Genomic DNA, 20,124 nt, shown 5'->3' on the forward strand with positions numbered 1-20,124 from the left:
AGCACTGATCAAATGTCACCTTCTCCCAGGAAGTAATACTACATTGGGAACTATATAGAAACGGGCACAGAGAATATACTTGACAGATTCTGCTGTTAGTCTGAGAAAGAGTCCACTTAGTGTTTCTGTGAAAGGAAGCCAATTCCTGAAGGGCCCTTAAACAGTCTAGAAATTAGCCAGATGTTCATAATAGGAAAACAAATTCTTTTACTGAAAAACATTTTTAATCTTTTTTTTAAAAAGATTTCCAGCCATGATGGAAAAGCTTCACACACTAACCCCCTGAGAAACAAGGGTTAACTGCAAGTTCTTCAGAGTTGTCTTCAAGTAACCGCTAAAGCATACTACAGTCAGTGACTTCATAGCATGGAAAGTCTCGTTACATCTGTATCTGCTTTAAGAAATGCCCTTATTTTCGTTACTTCCCAGTGAACTGGCAGATAAATCTCCTTTGCTGGGGAGCTGAGAAAGGAGACCCCGGTAAGTACTCATGGCGTTCTAGCTCAACGAAGGCATCATGTGTGATGAATGCTTGTTTTCTTCTTAAACTTCCTCCACTTCTTTCAGGGTGTGCTCCAGGATAGTGTCTTGTCCTTGGAACTTAAAATAGCCATGAAACTTCTTTTTCTGAAGCAGCAGGGGAAACCAATAGCTATCATCTGGCCACATCTGACTGAATGGCACCTCATCCAGCTGAAACCACTGAGGCCGCATTTCTGGTGGGAGAAAACAACTTGGGATCAAACTGTCTTGCTTTTTTGCTGCCTGGAGTTTTGACTGTCTGTCAAACAAACAGCTTCTGTTTACAGCCCAGCTGCCTCCCTTCTCGAAGGAAATTCTGTATTAATAGTTCTGCATTTATTTATGAGCAATACTGTCTCAAAGGAGAATGCACATGCTTCTCCTCCACTAGCTACCTACCATCACTTTCTGTTGGCTCTCCATTAAAATGATCTGCCCGGAAAATGTGAACTTCCATGAGGTCAGGGTTGCCTACAAATTCAAATGTGATCTGGCCCATCTTCTGCAAGGTGTCCACAGTCAGTCCGCTCTCTTCCTGGAGCTCCCTGTATGTGAAATAGACTTTACATGACAGTAAGCAGTGGGAGAACAAAAAAGCAGGTACTGGCTTTACATGCACATTCAAAACACGCCCAGTGAATTAAAGGTGAAAGCTGTACCTGTAGCAAAGCAGAGTTCTGGCTTACACTACGATATTAAGACTAGCACCAGAGTGGGGCAGTGTCAGACTGGCTTGAGTGACTACAAGGTTCTAGATGCTGGTAGAAAGTTGTCTGTGTTAGAGGGGGAAGATTCACGAAACGTGATTCGAGTAATTTACACCCCTTGCCATGGGATGATCTTTCCTGAGATTAGTTAGAAATGGGCTAACTCATATGTAATAAGACTGTAGATGGATGTGGCTTAAAAACTGTGAAATAGGCTTTGTTTAGACAAGCAGAAAGCTTAGCCTAAAAGCTGAAGCTTTTAGAACTGTGGGGATGCAAGAAAGAAATATTAGAACATATGTACTGACTACAAACTCAGCTATTTCTGAGGCAAAATGAAGCCTAAGTATTAACGCGTGCTATGTAACGTTATTTGCGCATAGAACATCAGGAATACCATCTCCCAGTCAAATGCCATAGAGAAACACAAGGCAATTGTATAAAATTTCCATTTCTGCTCCTTGGAAATACACTTAGCATAAGAGAGAGGCTACAAGGCAAGACTTCTAAGAGCACTTTGAGAGACTTGCTGAACAGCTGTTTTCAGTGCATCACTATGCGTGGCTACTTGAAGCACATCAAATTATTTGCTCTGTTTATGCTACACATTCAGAGCTTTTCCTTTTAAAAAACAAAACAAAACTTGCCTTTAAGAAAGCATAGCTTTATGTTAGTCACAGTTATTCTAGCGTACAAAAATAAGGAATACTTTGAAACGCTATCTTCAGTTAAGGTTAATAATCTCGTTGTATATTTGGCAGTGACTTAACAATTTACAAGATAATGGAAGTTATCTTTAAGGCTCCAGCTTCCTTTGGCATTAACTTCTTGGATTCTATCCATCAAAATTATATTCCAGCCTAATGCCTTAACTAATTTTAGTTGATTTTCCTGGGAAACCATGCCTAGAATAGAGGTAGTTCTCCAGCAAGAAAGCTAAAAGCCTCATTTTACGGACTGTGACAATTGAACAACAAGCACAACACTACCGTGATTTTCTAAGCGATTTATCTGTGAGCTATTTGGCTCCGTATATAGTAAATGGAAACGTTACAGGTAGCCAGTTCATTATTTCCAGTTTGCTAAATGTTCCCCTTACAGGATGTGGCACTGAAGGGCTGTGGGTGCACAGGTACTCGGAACATGCTATACCCAGTGGAGTATAGAATTCTTACAGGATTAATGTAACGTTAGTGTTTCAGCTTCGTATTTAACAATCTGGGCAACCCGAGACACACAGGGAACCGCAGCCTAATACCTCAGATAGTGATACAGAGCAGAGCCTGTACAAAGAAGTTTTACTTGAGCTGCACCCAAGCTTCCCCCTGTGCCTGGCAGCACAGCATTTGTGTAGCTCCCAGCCGGCGATGAGGGCTGTGCACCCAGCCAGGCCTGGCTCTGGGGACTGCTTCCTCCTCAGCTGACTTTGACAGGAATCGGTCGTGTAATTCTGCAATAAACTCGAGTTGTGGGGAGAGGGCTGCAGATTGGACTGTGCCACAGTCCACACTGGCAGGCCTTGTTTGTACTGTGGCACGTTGCACTGAGATTACTGGCACTTTTACCACGTAGCGTGTTGTACGGGTTAAAGTTCCAGTTTCTAACTCTAACTAAGGTAGGAAGTCAAACGATAAATTAATCAAATCATTTTACACCATATGCAGTGGCAATGTAAACAAACGATCTGATTTAAGTAATAAGGCTGATCTCCCACCGTCCACTCAGAGATGACAAATTCTATGAAAAGTCACAATGTAAGCATCAGGGACATTAACCTAGTGCTCTGCTGAGTGCATATCTGCATAAAGGCCTCTTCTGCCCCCTTGATTAGCTCACCACAGAACCCAAGCAGTTGCGCTAGCACAGCTGAAGAGACTGTTTCAGGCAAAAGCTGTTGGTATCTGTTGAGCACGCAGACATTAGACTTCCTGCAGGTGCGAAGGTAAGCATGGGCATGCATCAGTGAGTGAGGAGGTGGCAAAGTGTGGCTTTTTATCTATGACATTCATGTGAAGAACAAGGTGCAACATAATTTTTAGAAGAGTTCAGCGATTCGACTGTGATCTACTTCTTCATTACAATGACTAAACAAAAGGAAGTCCTGCAATGAACCACTGCTAATAGCTTCAGAAATGGTGCCATATCTCAGGACTGATGGAATTCAATTCCCTAACTCAGCATTAGGCGTTAAAAATGCCTCTATGCAGTCAAGTAATAAATTTCCACCATGCTGTTCATAAGGCATCTCCAAATTAAATTTCTAATACTTTGTCACTACATTTTCACATGACACTAAAAATGCTACTGGAATTTAGCATCTATATAACATCTTTAAAACATAAGCATTATGCTACTATAAATTGTAATTCTGCTATATAGTCAAAAATAAACTATGCACCTTTATGAACAGAGCCTCTGCTTGCTACTTGCGGACTAAGTCTCAGTTTAGGTAGAGTCCATAGGATGGATGGGAGGAAGGATGCTCAGTAACTTCCAGTTACTCACAGACTGGAAGTTAAGAGATTTACAGGTGATGGGCAATGGGCAGCCATCCCGTTCCTTTGTACATCTCCCGTGGAGTGTTTTATTTTCTGCTCGGAGATGGCTCGCGATTGCCCTGGCTGGTGACAAGGGCTTTATGGATCAGCTGAGCCACAGCAACCCCACCAAAAGCAGCCCAACACCTTCACAGCCCAACACCCTCAGGTCCCTCTCCCAGGGCTGGGTCTCACCTGTGAGCAGCCTCCTCGATGCTCTCACCCGGCTGCACCTTTCCCCCAAAACCGTTCCAGAGCCCGGCTCCAAACCCACGTTTCTTCATGCCCAGGAGGATGCGAGATGGTTGCACCACCAGGACGAGGGTGAAGAGGTTGGGCGTACACATGGCTCCTGTGCGAAGCAGGGTCTGCTGAGGAGAGTGCTCCCAGAATGGGCACCCCTCAGAGGAGAGGCCAGGACTCGACGTCCAGACCCTGCAGGAAGCCCCTTACCACCCAGCTCCCCTTCCCAAACCCCTGGGCTCCCCATGCTGCCCCAAACACCAGCTCTCTAGCACTCCCCGTTAACTTTTGGTCCCTTGCCCCCCCATCATCCCCCCAAAATCTTTCACTTCCCCAAGCACCCCCTCCCCAAGCCTTCCACTTCCCCAAAAACTTGCCCCCACACCTCTCCCTCCCCAAAATCCTTGTTCTCACATCTCGTCCTCCCCAACCCCTTTGTCCCCACACCTCTCCGTCCCCAGCCCCTCACACCCTCAGCGCCAGGCCCCTGCCCTCCGCGCAGCCCTGCCCCAAACCCCCGGCTTCCCCCCCAACCCAGCACCCAGGTCCCCTCCCGGACCTCTCCGGACGGCTCCTGACGGCGATGTCCCGATTGCCAGAGGCCCGGCTCCGCTCTTCCCGCGCCGCTGAGGCTCCAGCACCGCCCTCGGCACCGCCCCGGAGCGGGCAGGGCCGAGGCCCGGTGGCCGCCATGTCGCGGCGAGGGGCCCGGCGCGGGGCGGCTGAGGGGAGCGCGGCGCTGAGGGGGGTCCCGGGGGCGGTGTGGGTGAGGCGAGGCGGAGGCTCCGGCCCCGGTCTGGGGGTGCCGGCCCTCCTCTGCCCCGGGAGGTGCAGGGTTTGACCCGGCGCCTTGAATTTTCGTCAGGGGTTTTGGGGTTGTCGTCACTGGCAATGCAGGAGGGGAGGCTGTGAAGGTGAAACGTGCCCTGGGCCGGCCGGCGTCCAGCTGCGTGTACGGGATGAGTGCGGGCATTGCGAGGTGAAGTGCTGAGATCCGGCTTAGCTGAGCTCTGCTCTCTGGGGACAGCGACGGGGCCCGAGGGAACGGCATGGAGCTGGGACAGGGGAGGGTCGGGCTGGGTGTCAGGGAAAGGGTCTGCACCCAGAGGGTGGTCAGGTACTGGGGCAGGCTCCCAAAAAAGACGTGGTCACAGCACCGAGCTGCTGGAGTTCAAGGAGCGTTTGGTTAGTGCTCTCAGACACATGGCCTGATTTTTGCATGGTGCTTGGGGGTGGACTCGATGATCCCTGTGGAATGTGCTGTGATTGTGTTTGACTGCTTGTATAGTCATCACAGCTCCCCTTCACCTTAAAATGGTGGGTCCTTAGCTTTAAAAGCCTGTCACGGAAAGGGGAAGGAGCCCTTAGATGCTCAGGCACCCCTGATTCCTCTGACATGTCCCTCAGGGCTCATGGGGAGTGTGAGTTGGTTGGTGAGGACGTACCCTGGCTCCCACAAAGGCCCCTGCTTGTATGGAGGTTGCCGACCCCATGGGACAGCCGATGAACTTGTTCGCAGCATCGGGTGTCCACAGGTCTTGGACACAAATGCCTGAGCAGAACTGAAGCACTCCTTAGGGATGGGATCCCCTTTTTCCTCTTTGTTCAGAGAGAACCAGTGAGGTCTTGATCCAAACTGTGGCTCTTCTCATTGTTATTGGACCAGGTAACTGAAGATGCCAAGAATATCCGAAATGTTGAGGCTTTTAGTGAGCTTGGTGATGAATAGGAGGAACTGTAGTCAATATAAGAACTAATGAGTATGTGTTTCACAAGTCTCTAGTAACTACACACTAATTGATTGTCACCTTTCTTTTTGGGCAGCTGCCAGCGTTTGGCGAGCCTTCCTCTGCAGTGCAGATGTCTGCACACCACAGTGGGGTTCCTAAAGAAGAAAACTGCAACAGAGAACTGGTGGCTGGAGCGGCATTTGAAGGATCCCTTTGTCAAAGCAACGAAACAGCAGAATTACCGTTGCCGGAGTGCCTTCAAGTTACTGGAGATCGATGACAAGCTCCGTATTCTCCGACCAGGACTCTCTGTTCTAGACTGTGGGGCGGCACCAGGTGCTTGGAGTCAGGTTGCTGTAGAGAGGGTCAACGCCTTAGGTACTGGTAAGTGCATGTTTTTGGCAGTCAAGTTGGGGTTATACTCGTCTTGGAGTGTGTGCGAAAACTCAACTGCGAGGTGGTAGAGTGGGCAAACACCAGAGTCGCGGATAGAAGTGTGAAGGTGTGTGCCTGTGTCATGGTAAAGAACAGTAAATCTTCGTGTGGTCTGCAGAAATGGTATTTGTGAAGTAAGAATTTACCATGAGGTGCTACTATAGATGTAACTAAGTCTTCTCATTAACTGTGTTGGGGAGAAGAGCCCTCATCCAGTTCTGAAATTCTCGTGGCTTCCAGCAGGTAATGTGGCTTTTCTGAATTTTTATTTTCCTTCTTGAAAAATGGTAGCAACATAAGGTTTGCATGTTTTAAGCCATAAATAAGGCAAAGTATTATCATCTGTAGTATTGTCCAGGATTTAGACTGACATCTTTGGAAAAAAATAGTCAGAAAAAAACAATAAAGTATCCATTGCTTATCCAGAATAACTCGGGTTTAAAGTTATAAATGGATTAGCTGATAGCAGACCATTCATCACGATGCATGCAGCCAGCTGGTTGTGGAAGGACAGGAAGACCATTCGTGGCAGGAATTAAGTTTTTGTTTATCAAATATCGTGGAGCTCATGTACCTGAAAGTTGTTTTCAACCATTTTAATAAGGATTCAGCGTGTCATTCGTTCTTGTCATCTAGATCCTGCTGCCCCCACTGGCTTCGTCCTTGGAGTTGACCTCGTGCGGATTTCCCCGCTGGAAGGAGCTGTCTTCCTGCCAGAGGCTGACATTACAGACCCAAGCACGCTCAGGGCAATCCAGAGCCTGCTTCCTGCGGGGAAGGTGGACGTTATCTTGAGCGACATGGCACCTAATGCAACAGGCATTAAAGACCTGGACCATCAGAAGTTGATCAGTTTATGTTTAGGCCTTGTGAATCTGGCAGAAAGTATTTTAAAGCCTAAAGGAACGGTGCTGTGTAAGTTCTGGGATGGACACGAGTCCCGTGTTCTTCAAAACAGACTGAAGGAGCAGTTCCGGGAGGTGAGAACTTTAAAGCCTCAGGCCAGCCGGAAGGACTCTTCTGAATCTTACTTCTTGGCAAGACTGTACAAAGGGAAATGAAAGCTGAGAAATGCAGATTATCAAACAGGTGATCAGACACTGATTGGAAATCTGAATTTGGCATGGTGTTGAAAGAAAAATCCCAGCATTAAGACCCCCAGCTTGAGCTGTTACATTGTTGAGAACAACCTGGGAAAATCTGCCACAATCCTCAGGAAGTACAAATAGAGAAAGAAAACCAGGGAGGTGCCCCACTGAACTTATCCTCTAATTACACATGCAGAGATGTCCGATCTTGCTTCTCATGTGCGGAGGAAAGGGTTGGCAATGGAGAGGAACAATCTGAAAGGCAACCTCTGGGGCTGGAACAATGGAAATGAAAATAAAACAGTGATTATACGAGTTCTTAATGTGTGCTTGAAAATCATTGCATTACTAATGCTGTCGTATTGGAGACTAACCATAAAGGTGGTTGTCAGGAGGAGAGGGAATGGCAAGGGGGGGGGTTGAGTCAATTTATTTCCTCTTCATATTTCTTAAAAGCTGATGCAACTTATTAGCACATGCAATAATAGGCAGCATTCTCGTGCATGTCAGACTGCGTCGTCACGTACGATCCGTAATGCAGACATTCCCAATGTGTGGCTCTGGACTACTCAGCTGGGTGGCTTTGCTGCGTTTGCTGAAGACACGGGTTATATTTAGAAATTGCTACTTCATTGCGCTCGTAAATCCAGTAAATGACAGCAGGGCAGGGTCATCAAAACCGAGAAGATAATTTCCACCTATGTTTTCAGTAATGTTTTATAGCTGACCAACGATGTTTATTAGGTAAAGCGACAAGATTTTCTCGAATCCCAGACAGGCAGAATTATTGATAGGATTGTGCTTGAATCGCTCAATTCTGTTTGCAAACATAAACTTAGCCATTGTCTACCTGGCAGTGACAACTTTTTAATTAAATAGTGCTTTTATCCGCTGGCCACGGCGTGGGTTATGAGGGGATGGTAGCACTGTCTGGTTTTACGCTTCCAGGTCTTTCTCTTTATAAACAGACCGGTTTGAACGGCTTACAGTTACATTAATAATGTTAATAGGTACTAATAAGTAACGTTAATCAAACGTTAACTACCCCAAAACCTTCCGTTCTGTCTGCGTACCGAGCCGTATACGTGAAAGCGTCGGCCAGGCAGACCCAGCAGGGGAGCTGGGTGCCGTTTTGTGTGCCTGGGGAGGAAATAAAAACCGTGCGGGTGTGCGACTGGGAAAAAAGCTCCTGGAAATCTGCGTTCAGGGCGTCCTTTCCGGGGCGCCGCGGCTGGCGTTACGGTAGCGCCTGAGGAGCGCGGCGGCGCTGCGCGCCTCGTCCCGTCAGTACGGCGGCGCGGGCCGCTGGCGTCGCGAGAGCGGGCGGCGAGTTCCCGTGAGATCGCGGCGGCGGGGCGAGGAGGGAGATCCAAGCGGGGCAGGCGGCGGTGAGTGGGGGGTGCGGGGGGGGCCGCGCGTTCGGCCGCTTTCGGCCGGGTTCGGCCGCGTCCGGCCGCGCTCGGGGCCCCCCCTCACGGCGCTGTGGGGGCGGGGGAGGGGCGGCGTGGCGGGGCCCCGCTGCCCCTCGGCGCCTCAGGGCTCCGTGAGGGGCAGCCCCCCAGGTGCCCGCCTGCCCGCGGGCGCTCTGGTGCGGGGCGCTGGGCTGTGCAAATGAAGTGAAATGAAATGAAATGAAATAAAAGAGGTGTTGTGCAGCAAGGGGGTGAGAGTGCTGGTTTTATTGCTGCTTTTCTTGTTTTTTTCCTGAGTGTTTTCAGAGCAGGTCTGCTGGAAGCCGGTCACCTGTTGGCAGTGGCCTCGTGTTTCTGTGCTGTGCCCGCTTCAAATAAACGTTTTCACTGGGGTTTGGGCTGACCTGTGCCTAGTGTGCTCCTGTTACACCACATCCTCGTGCTGATACAAACCCAACGAGTAACTGATGTGTTACTCTCAGGAGCACCTGAGCCTGAAAATCAGCCTTGAGCCTGTCCCTGGGCACGGCTTCCTGGGCCCCGAACCTTCTTCTGGGCTTTGTGGGGCTTGTGGTGTCTGCAGGGGTTCACTTAAAACCTCTCGAGGATACCTCCCCAGCATCTTTGGCCTCTGTGCTCGATTTATCCTTGGTCTTTCAGTATTACTCCGAATCTGAAGGAGGAATTGCAAATAGTTGTATGAGAACAAGGAGACACGGTTTTACTGATCGAAGTGATGTGTGAAATGGGGAAGACTTGCTGCCAGTCAGGTACCAAAGTGCTTTTTGGAAACCAGAATCAAGTTATGTACACGATGGAGCTTTCCGCTGCTGTGGAATTAGTTCTCTTCCTGCCCTTAAGATGTTTGGAAGAAGGGTAACAAGTCCTGTTCGTGTTATGTGCTGCAGACCTTCTTGTCCTGCAATGGTAACTCGTATCACCAAATCTATCTTCACTATAAAAGAAGAGAGAATTAAATTCTGCATAACTTAAGACAGCTTTTAAGCCATTGTTAACGGGCAGAGATTCAGGAGGAAGCTTATTTAAATGAAAGTAAGCCCTTTTGTGTATACCACTAAGGGCAGAACAGACTGGCTTGCATCGGTTTCTTATCTTGGAGGTCTACAACTTCAGCCTTAGTTGGATAGCGTTTTCTGGTTCGAGTTGATCCCAGCAGTGACTAGCAGATTGGGTTCTGTACCCAGTAAATTAGAATATCTTGCATTTAGTGTTACTTCAGGGCAGCAATGCATTTTATTTTATTTTTGCTGACAACTTTCTGTGTGTTTCCAGAGCCATGGAGAACTTGGACGATAACACCACTGTCATCTCCACCCTGAGATCCTTCAATAACTTCATTTCACAGCGTATAGAGGGGATGTCTGGGCAGGCTACACCAGGATCATCTCAAAACTCCTTGCAGATCCAGTACCAGCAGAGGGTGCAGGTGAGGTGTCCTTACTCTGCTGGTGCCTGCAGTATTGCTTCAGTACGGTTGTAGACTCCTTCAGGTTTTAAGCATCAGAGTTGATTTCATTGAGATCTGACCATTCTTTCTAAAATTGCTGCTCGTGCATGCTCAGGAATGGAAGTTTGTTTTTGTGAACATCCTAGAATCTTTAATTTCTCTTTGATATGTCAGACTTGTACATATTTTTGCCCTGTAAAAAAAAAAAGTCCTTTCATTTTTTTCACTGGCAATTAAATCTGCATACCAGTTTGGAAAATTAAATTGTAGCTTGTTTCTTATTACAACTTAAAATTTGTGTGAAAGGACAAGGACCACAACTGTGGTGATAGTTTCCTTGTAATTTGTAAAACGGTATGCAATTATCAGCTGAATAGTATAGGGTAGGAGATAACAACGTTATTGCAGTGCTGTTAATGATGTGTACTATCCCTCTTCACGTATGCACTGGACAGTTGGAAGAACAAGCTGGGCGGATCCACTCCAAATCCCAACTCCTGCAGGTGGAACGAGAGAAGATGCAGATGGAGCTTAGCCACAAACGAGCTCGCATTGAGCTGGAGAAAGCAGCTAATACCAATGCCAGAAACTATGAGGTAAGTATGGCAGATGACACAGGCCTGAGTCAGAACATACGTAGTGCATCTGTGTTGGTGTTTCAGTTCAGATCAGGGACATGCTTCTGTTCTCACGTGCTGTGCTTTGGTTTGCAGTGCTGCGTCTCACAGTATGCATACTAGACTCTTTTTTGGAGGAAACTAAAGTGAAAGATGCAGTCCAGGAGCAAGCGCAGTGCACCCCAGCTGCTAATGTACACTCAGTCTTCAGAGCAAGAGTTGAGCTAAGCTGTGGTAAACGCTCCTGCAAAGAATATTGTGTTGGTATCAAGTTCCTAGCACCAACTGCTTTCTTTGCTCTACAGACCCCTCTGCAGCACATTGCACTACTTGCTAAAGTAGACAAGGCCAGTGTGAACGTCAGACCTTGTTTGATCCTTGAGCTGTCTGATGATCTCATCGCTAGGTTCTGTTAACTTGGCATTGAAGTTGTCGTGGGTAGCAGTAACAAACGGGATTTGTTACTTGTTTCTCCCAGAAGTATTTAAGCATTTTTCTCCCAGATGAATTTAAACCTCTGCTGGCACAATTGCAAGCATTTAGATTGTGTGGCTGTAATTAACTGGAATGACAGCAATGCCAACCATGCACTGTCACACAAGAGAGCTTGCATTGGTCTGTGAACCTCTCTCAGGGACTAACAGCTCTTCTTGGTTTCTGGTTTTATATTTGCTTAACTCTGTCACTGAAATAAGCAGTAGAGCGGTGGGTTCTGTAGGATCGCAAAGGCCTTATATGCAGCTGATTAATTAAAAAGAAAACTTTAAAAAAAAAAAAACACAACCTTTTTTTTTTAATAATTTAAAAGGGTGTTGGGTGACAGGTTTAGTGTGTAACTGTGAAATAGCAGGTCAGTGACTAAAGTTCTCGTTCTTGTCTGAAGTTGGGTGATTTAGGATTAAGCCATGAAGAGTTCAAACTGGAATCTAGCTGAGTCAGTCACTGAAACCCTTGCAATACTCGTACAAAAAAGGGAGCAGCGCTAATCCACCACTGTGGTAATCACCCTGCTCAGATTCTGTGTTTCTTTGAGTCATGTGGATAAGGGTTTTAGGAACCTCACGTTGCTTTGCATAATCCTTGCTTACTATGTAAATATGTGTCTTGATTTGCTTTGATTAGCAAAGCAATTTACTACACATTTTTCAATAAGTGGTAATCCACTTGTGGTAGGACTAAACTGAAAAGCTATATGAAAGGTTGTCAGTGCAAAAATATTGGTTGTATTCGTTGGTAATACTGTGCATTGAAACCTGTTTTCTTTTCTGTTAAATAGCCTCATACAGTTTCCACAAGTTGCAGAGGGAAGTTTGTCCTATTAACCCAACTATTGAGTTCTGAGCTTCTTCACATAAACTTGCTCTGTGCGGGTCAGTTTTAAATTGGGCTACCAAATGTTTTCATCTTTCATCTGCCTTAGAGCGTGCAGTGGAGTCTGTGAGGCCCTGTCTGTGTTCTGATATTCACGCCTCTAAAAGGCTGCAGAACACTTTCTATTTTCTAGCTCTGTTGCCCTGGGTAATTCCTTGACATGGAGTTGCTGGTGGTAAGATTTTGACCTTGCTAGTGGAAGTGTTAAAAGCTATGGTCTGAGTAACGTTGCTTCATGATGGTGCCGTGGTGACCACAGTAATGAGGCATGGAGACAAGGGAAGCAGAAAGGGCTTCACCTTTGTGCTACTTTCTTCTTATGTCTCTTTTTATGTTTGTTTCTTTGCAAGCGAGAGGCTGACCGTAACCAGGAGCTGCTCACACGCATAAAGCAGTATCAGGAAAGGGAAACAGAAGCTGAAAATAAACTGAAAGAGCAAATGGAGATGAACAAATCCTATAAGAAGAGCATGGAGACAATGAGTAAGAAGTTGCAAGAGAAGGAGAGCAAATTAGCTGAAGCTAATGAAGTAAGAACAGAGTTGTTTTCTAATCTGTTCATAGCTTCAGTTGACTTTGCAGTTCTTGTGAACTGAAAATGGCCTTTTTGATTTGAAAAAAAAAAAGTGTAGGGCAAGATGCTGCATCTGGGTTTAGAAGCCAGGTTACAGGACGTTGAACAACGAACGCAGGAAGCGATGGAGGAGATGGTAAGATGGGAGGTGTTCAGGGAGGTAGGAGGAACTGCAGGGTGGATGAGACCAAAGTTATGCACAGGGTGTTTCCAAACACATACCCACGTGTTTCACTGTAAAATGAATGCTTGGATAATAGTTTCAGTCCTTTTGGATTTTGGATCAACAGACCATCTTTTCCAGCCTCAGCCTTTTCAGATGTCATTATAGTTAAGTTCAGCTGGTTTGTTAGTAACTTTCTGTTTTGATTTTTCTATACCAGCTGTGGATCAATAACCACTAAGTCCTTAAGCCTTCCTCTTGCTTAGGTGTCACAGGAAATATGTTTAGGTGCTTTATCATATCGATAATGTTTACCATAGCAGTTATCAGTGATAAAAACAGAGAGACAATGACAGCATGTGAGAGAAACTAAATGCATGTAAGAAATGTGTGAAGCGGTTCTATTTTTATTTCTTATTTCCATATCTATTAGTATCAAGATGAATCCTGCATGTCTCTCTGTCTAGAAAGCACCTTACATTTGTCAGGTTTTGAGATTTTTTTCGTGTTTTTCTCTGTTAAAGGGAGCTAAGTAATGACTATTAGAAACAAATGTCTGCCTGACTTTTTCTTTGGAGTTTAGAATTAAATTTTAAAGGGCATTGGCTTCAGATTTCTAAGGAAAACATAATATTCTGTTATTTCGCTGAGGCAAACCCAGACATTTTCCATTTTGAAACCCAGAAAAAATGTCTTTGGAATGTTTGTGGGATAATTTTTCGATTTAATATGTATTGTTGTGTGTTAACATCTTTTAGCTTTAAAGCTTGGTATTTCTCATGCCAGTTTGAGGTCACCTGCTTAATAGGCAATGGGAATAACGATTTGGGTACAGATGAAAGCAACTAAATTATTTTTTTTCTTGCCTTTGTTTTGAGGTGAACTTGAAGATATGAATGTTTTGCAAGAATCTGGGATTGTGTCTAAAACCCGTTTGTGCTCTTTAGTTGGATTAGTGGCTTCTGCGTATTACCATTCATAATGTCCAGCTTGGAGACTCATAGACTTTCTGTTTATTTTCTTTCCGCTAATGCAGACAATCACTATATTAAAAGGGAAAATATCTGAGCTGCAAAGGAATATAATGAATCAAGAGATGCAGATGACAAGCCAAGACTCTCAGAAGCAAGAGCTGATGGAACAGCTGGATGTTCAACATAAGTAAGCAGGGGCTGAATAACTGTAGGGAGAAAAAGGCAAACAGAACTTCAGTCTTGTGCAGATGTTGTCACTCAGAAAACTTTCAACAGTGTTTGATTTCCACTCTTCAAAGGGGTTCTTTGATCTGGATGTGCAGGTTATAACCGCTGCTTGAAACTAGCTCTGAGGAGCAATTTATTTGTACCTTGAGGAGGAAAATACTCAAGCTTAAAATCTCTCTCAGTTATGTCTCATGTTCATACTGGAGAGTTAACAGAAGGCAGGTGGGTGGGAAAGGCTAATCTGAGTTCTATAGACTGAACAGAACAAAAATGTCAAGCCATAAATCTCAGTTGAGGGGTACTTGAAAGGTATGAGTTTTTTCCTTGCTTTCCTTGTTTTTCCTTCTTATTTACTGTGAGTGTATATTTGTTGGTTTCAGAATGAAGGTGGCTTGGTTATTATTTTAAAAATATTTTTCAAGATGCATCTTTTCAGTAAAAATGTGTCCTTTCCTCTCTGGATGAGAGGAAGGTAGTGTGAGTATGAAACAATGTGAGACAATATTATATAATAGTACCATATACTTTGTTAGTGGTGGTTGGAAATGTTTGTGTGAGTGATACTTCTGCATGTGGCTTATTTCTGGGTGCTGAATGCCTCTTGTGTCTACATCTCATAGAAAATGGCAAGAAGCTAATCAACAAATCCAGACGTTGCAGGCAAGCCAGTCCCTACTGGCAGAATATGAACAGAAAATTAAGGTAAGGAAACTGTGGCCTATATAAACCTTTAGTTTTTAATTTCTTCAATGTAAGAACAAAGCAATGTTTTAAAAAAAAAGCCTGCTGCAGAAATAAAAGGTTAGTTTGTCATGTAAGAATCTGATCTGGTGGCTTGCAAGAGCTGAAATTGGCTAAATCCAATTGGTTGGACCAGGCTATCTCTACAATTAGCCCTAATATGACACTTTTCACCTTCGTCGTATCATTTTTTTGGGGAAAAAGCACACCTATGCTTTCTCTAAAGAGAGCATATCCTTATGCAGTACTCTGGATGAATGGTTTGTTTGATCTTGAGCCCAGGGCATTCGTATTCTAAACCATTTTTTTTTAATGGTGGGGGATGAACCTAGCAGCTATGGTTAGCTTCTGCTTCCAGAAAATCCTTCCTCTGGAGCTCGGCTTAGCTCTCTTATAAACTGCAATTGCTTGCAAAGCTTTTAAAAATGCAGTGACTTACGTGTAAGTGCAGAGATGTTTTATGTCCTTTCAGATTAGCATGTAGGTTGGTGGGAGTGTCTTTTCCACTTGCTTTTTATCTTCCTGGGAGAGGCAGATGTAGAGAGTTACTTTGCTTTGAACAGATGCTGATTATGGCATTGCCTGTGGTTGCTGTAAAGCAAAGCTATACTGAAAGACAATCTCATTTCTGATTTTTGCGATTGCAAGAGACTTCCTGCTGTAGGCAGAACCATGGGAAGGAAAGGTGGGGAAACAAGGTGTCAGACTATATTACTGCTCTAAATAAATGTTGCTTCTCCCCATCCAAAAAAATAAGTGTTTACCATAATTATAAAATGTACATTTGTGTTTCTTTTAATTCCTAGTTCTTCAAGGCCATCCAAGTGCCCATCTTTACACTTAATTAATGGAGGAATAAAAGACAATCAGGCATTTAGCTTTGTCAATAGAAGGGCATTTTATTGATTTCACTAGCATTACTTTTTCCTTAGGAATTTAAAGTTAACAGAAAGGTGTAGAAGAGAGGCCAGCCAAGGTGTTACGGGTGTAACAAGTGTGTGTCATCCCTGCTTTGAGCTATGGATTGGATTAGGTGACCAACTGAGGTCTATTCTAACTTCGTTCATCAAGTCATTGATTAAAGTTTAAAAAGCCCAGCGGAGATGTAGTCCTTAAGGGTTCCAAGTTAATCGTTGCTGTCCTCTTGTCATCTGTTTTCCAGGATCTGGAACAGAAGTTCTCCCAGCAGGAACACGATGCTGTAATTGTCAAGAACATGAAGGTAGAACTGGCCCGTTTCCCCAAAATGGAGCGTGAATTGCGCCAACTTAGGGAAGAAAATGCCTACTTCAGGTGAAAGAAGGGTTCAGTTGTGAGAGGGTTGTCTTCTGTCCTTCCGTAGCTTTTACAATTGCACTATATGCACTTTGAAATCTCTTAGGCTTACATGGTTTACAGTGTGGCATATGATACTATACTTCCACACGGGAAATTTTAGAAGGAGGTTTAAATATTTCATGTAAATACTGCAATGAGTTGAGCAGTGTTGTGATAGTTACTAGGTGAGAGGTTTTAACAAGATCTGGGCAATCTTCCTGAACACAGCAAAAGCCTCACAGAACAAATATTGATCATTTTGGGTGGTGATATCTATGTATTAGAACAACATTCAGTGTTTAAAGATAGTGATGAACTCTATACAGGTTTGGGAAAGAAATACTTGTAGAAAGAAGAGTTTTTTACATTTCTGTAATAACTTCTACTGCTTAGTTTTATTACCGCTATTTTAGACCTCTTGTTCAAGCATAATGTTTGGAAAGTTGTTTGTTTAAACTCATTAAACTCTTTGATATAGTGATATAGCCCCTGGTAGAGCAGATTTCTGGGTTTCTAAAGTGGTAATTAATTTAAAAAATGAAGTTTGTATGTACTATGAAATTAACATAAAACTTTTTTTGAAAAGTGAACTTTATTTCCATCTTTAGGTACATTTCTTTAAAAAGTCTAAATTACATGATTGTCTGATCTGTCCAGCTTTTTCTTATGCTAAAATTAAGGAATCTCCCTTGGTTTGTTCTTGTTAGTGTTTCATTATCATTTTTGTTTATCATGGACTCTTTTCTCATTCTTGTTCTTGTGCACAGAAGCATGATATCAACAGTGTAGAGGTCTATTTTTTATAAACAGTTTATCTCACAGTTGCACACCTCTATTAAGGTAAAAGCAAGGAGTCTCAATACTGGCTCAGTCATCACAGAGTATAAAAAAGCCTGAGCGTGTACCGCTTGCTGTGTTCCAAGAAGATCAGAGTTGGGAGTCTTTCTGGCCTTCATGCTGTTTTGCCAATCAGTAAAGCTGACACAAAACTTCAGGTTGTTTGGACATAATTAGGATGGTGCTTAAAGTGAAAAAATCCAGTTCACTGAAGCTCCTTTTTTTTTTTTTCGTAGCAGCAGCTTTGCAGTGAACGTTATAGAAGTGAGTCAGTTGAATGTCACGATGTCTGCGCAATGTCATATGTATGATTCCATTGTAATTGCATGTGTATCTGCAAGTTTGTGAGAGCAGATGGAATTGCGTGGCTTTTCAATTGTTGTCTTTTTGGCACAGGGAGATGAAAGAAAACAATGGATTGCTTAAAGAGGAGGTAGAAGGTCTTCAAAGAAAACTGGAACGCTATGAGAAAGTCCAAGCGCAGCTAGTGACTGTTGAATTGGAAAATGAGGTGAGGAGCTAGGAATGTTTGGATGAGCAGAACGCCGTTTCCTTTGTTGCCTGCTTTGTCTCCTAGGCTCTTCCTGTATTGTCTTAGTTCAGATGTGTGTTGTAAGCAGTGAGTTTGAGCCAGGCATTCCCAAACTTAAACGTCAACATGAGTGAAGCTATGAGAGTGAAGGAGAAAAAGGGGAAAGGAAGTCTGCTGTTGAGCTGAAGGTTATCTGAAATGAACTGTCTCATTGTAGTGTCTTTTTTTGGCCTTGCTGTCTTCTGCTGGAAACGCCTTCCCACCCCCCTGCCCCCCTTCTTTAAGCTCAGACACGGTGTTACTGAGCAGGCATGTGGTAAGAACCTTGATACCCACTTGCATTGCTGCCAAAGGCCAGTATATGGTCTCAGATGTATATGATTGTCTTGTCTCAATCCCATCCTGTATCAAGCATATGTAAGTCAAGAGATCAGCCTAAACATGTAAACTTACTGATTTTTAAGGACTGTATGGGTGTCTGATTGGTTTTAGGTAATATGATCTGGTACCGACTGAAAATCAAGAAGCTACAGGAGAAACTGTAAGAGAAATGGGCACTTCAGCTGCTGCAGTATCAGTGTTGAGATTGCAACTTATTTTCTTCCCCTCTACAAAGAGTCTAGTTTGCCACAATGGTAGTAGCTCATAGAGCTGGATAATATGGAGAGCTGAAGTGTAGGTTCCATGTGTCACAGAGCCATGGTGACCGGGAAAATGGCTGTGAGGGCACGAGAATGACAACCCAGATGTGCTAGATGAGAAGATACTGAAATCCACATGTGGAAAGCATTGAGTTTGAATGGAGAATTATGAGAAAACTGTAAAAAATGAGCTGTTAGAACACGCATCTGTCTCAAACTTCTTTTGCTCTATACTTCAGAAACTTCTGGGAAAGTTAAAAAGCTGGGAGAAACTGGACCAGAGTACTGGCTTGAACATCAGGTATGTGCTCACAGCATTGGAGGTAAAACTTTTCAACCACTTTCCTTTCCTCTTAGTCATCGGGACACCTGAAGTATGTTAGTCGTGCTTTCTTATTGTCTCTTCCTCATGTGGAAGCTCGTCCAGTACTTACTATATATGAAAAGAGCAGTAAGATACATCCTGTTAGGAGGTATCTTTGGAAATTAACACAAGTTTTTCACCAAGTCAGCTTGACAAGTATCTCTGGTGACCGCGTTTAATTGCGAGTTATTTGAATTTCTTACAGTAGCTACATTTGTGTTTAGGTAGAGGTTCTGCTTATTTAATAAGTAAACTTAGAGAATTGTTTGATGCGTCCAGAGAAATGAATGAGGTTACTTGTGATAAATTATTGTAAATGCGTTTTCTTTGAGATCTGGATATCAAAATAAACTGCCAGATCATGTTGTGACTTCTGTTCCTTCAAGTAGCTGACTAAATTAACAACTGCTTTTTTATTTTATCTAATAAGAAATTGAACAAACTCATTTTCTTATAAATGGAAAAAAAACCCACCCACCAAACAAGCCACCAACTGGTGCATTGTAAGACCAACTCGTTAAGTAACAGTACACAAAGACAACTTTTTGACATCTAGAACATTGAACCAGCTTTTTTAAAGGTCTCTGGTATGTCTGTGGTATAATGAAGGGCTGGAAATGGTGAATCTTCTGATCTTTTTTTCTTCTGCTGCAGAAGGTTCTCTGTGTAGGTATGGTGCTTTTGTGTGTCATATATTTCAGCGCTGCTTTATTTTCTATAAATACTTGCATTATTGTGCTAGATGTAGAGATGTTTCTTTAAGAAATGTTTTGATATGAGCATTCTTGCACAGACCGCCTTTAATGTTGGTTCATGCTCTGAGCTGCAGCATGAACTGCAAAACCTAATTATACCAATTGTTTCTTTATTACATTCATTCCACGTGCCTGATTTATATCTGCAGACTGCTGGGATTATTTGGAACTAGGAGTGTTTGGATATGCACCTATGGTTTGGGCACGCTACTGCATCATGTAAAAGACACTTGTGTTCAACAGGGGAAAGCCCCCTTAAGTTTCTCAGTGTTTTCTGTTTAATGGGGATAATGAAACCTTTTCTAGAGGCCTGCAGGTAGGTAGCATGCTTGAGATTCTCTCCTGCTTCTGATGAGGATACATGTGTTTAGATGAAGTTTGAATTGTGCTAAATCTTCAGTGGCAGAGAATGGACAGAAATAGTATGAATCCTTCTCACAAAACTTGTTCCATCAGACAGTGGAGTAAAAGCTTTTTACTTACCTCAAGCTGTTAAAGGTTTAATGAGGTAATTTCACAGTGGGAGAGAAATGGAACCAAGTGATTCTGCCTGTTGAAGTCTAATAACTCCTTCATTTAAAATCAGAATATTCGCTCTAAAGTGTTAGGTTTTTGATTGGGCCATATTGTTTAGTGCTATTAATGGTATCTTCTCATTCAGAAAAGGGAATTGCTCTTGAGGGGAAAAATCATCTTTTGCATGCAATTGTAGCAAGTAGAACTGGATGATTACCTCCCCACACTTTTTTTTTTGTTGCTCAGACTTCTTATGGCATGAGTTCTGTTAGTTTTTGGTCAGGAATATGAAGATGAGAGATCACTGTCCTAGCCAGGTTCCTGGAGTATGCTGTAGGCAAAAGCTTGAGGA

General features: G+C 43.8%; 3 protein-coding genes across 3 annotated transcripts in view; 2 read left to right on the plus strand and 1 right to left on the minus strand.

The window, feature by feature from the left end:
• Window positions 1–202: 202 nt before the first annotated feature.
• Window positions 203–4,652, minus strand: NUDT1 (nudix hydrolase 1). The gene is made up of 4 exons (XM_035549236.2): window positions 4,569–4,652; window positions 3,962–4,118; window positions 922–1,067; window positions 203–716 (listed from the first exon to the last, which is right to left on the minus strand). Exons 2-4 carry the CDS (start codon window positions 4,111–4,113, stop codon window positions 544–546), a joined length of 471 nt encoding a protein of 156 aa, XP_035405129.1. The 5' UTR covers window positions 4,114–4,118; window positions 4,569–4,652; the 3' UTR covers window positions 203–543.
• A 5-nt stretch (window positions 4,653–4,657) lies between these two features.
• MRM2 (mitochondrial rRNA methyltransferase 2) lies at window positions 4,658–7,580 on the plus strand. The gene is made up of 3 exons (XM_035549238.2): window positions 4,658–4,988; window positions 5,834–6,123; window positions 6,811–7,580. Exons 1-3 carry the CDS (start codon window positions 4,969–4,971, stop codon window positions 7,233–7,235), a joined length of 735 nt encoding a protein of 244 aa, XP_035405131.1. The 5' UTR covers window positions 4,658–4,968; the 3' UTR covers window positions 7,236–7,580.
• Window positions 7,581–8,546: 966 nt separating this feature from the next.
• The window catches only part of MAD1L1 (mitotic arrest deficient 1 like 1), a 355,426-nt gene continuing 343,848 nt past the window's right edge, over window positions 8,547–20,124 (plus strand). Inside the window, exons 1-9 of the mRNA XM_035549239.2 lie at window positions 8,547–8,650; window positions 9,968–10,121; window positions 10,598–10,738; window positions 12,481–12,660; window positions 13,904–14,028; window positions 14,690–14,771; window positions 15,973–16,103; window positions 17,361–17,475; window positions 18,377–18,438. Coding sequence (XP_035405132.1) covers window positions 9,972–10,121; window positions 10,598–10,738; window positions 12,481–12,660; window positions 13,904–14,028; window positions 14,690–14,771; window positions 15,973–16,103; window positions 17,361–17,475; window positions 18,377–18,438 — 986 coding nt within the window. The 5' untranslated portion in view covers window positions 8,547–8,650; window positions 9,968–9,971. The remainder of the gene's footprint in view (window positions 8,651–9,967; window positions 10,122–10,597; window positions 10,739–12,480; window positions 12,661–13,903; window positions 14,029–14,689; window positions 14,772–15,972; window positions 16,104–17,360; window positions 17,476–18,376; window positions 18,439–20,124) is intronic.

The sequence above is a fragment of the Cygnus atratus genome, chromosome 15, assembly GCF_013377495.2.
Source record: "Cygnus atratus isolate AKBS03 ecotype Queensland, Australia chromosome 15, CAtr_DNAZoo_HiC_assembly, whole genome shotgun sequence".
Taxonomy (NCBI): domain Eukaryota; kingdom Metazoa; phylum Chordata; class Aves; order Anseriformes; family Anatidae; genus Cygnus; species Cygnus atratus.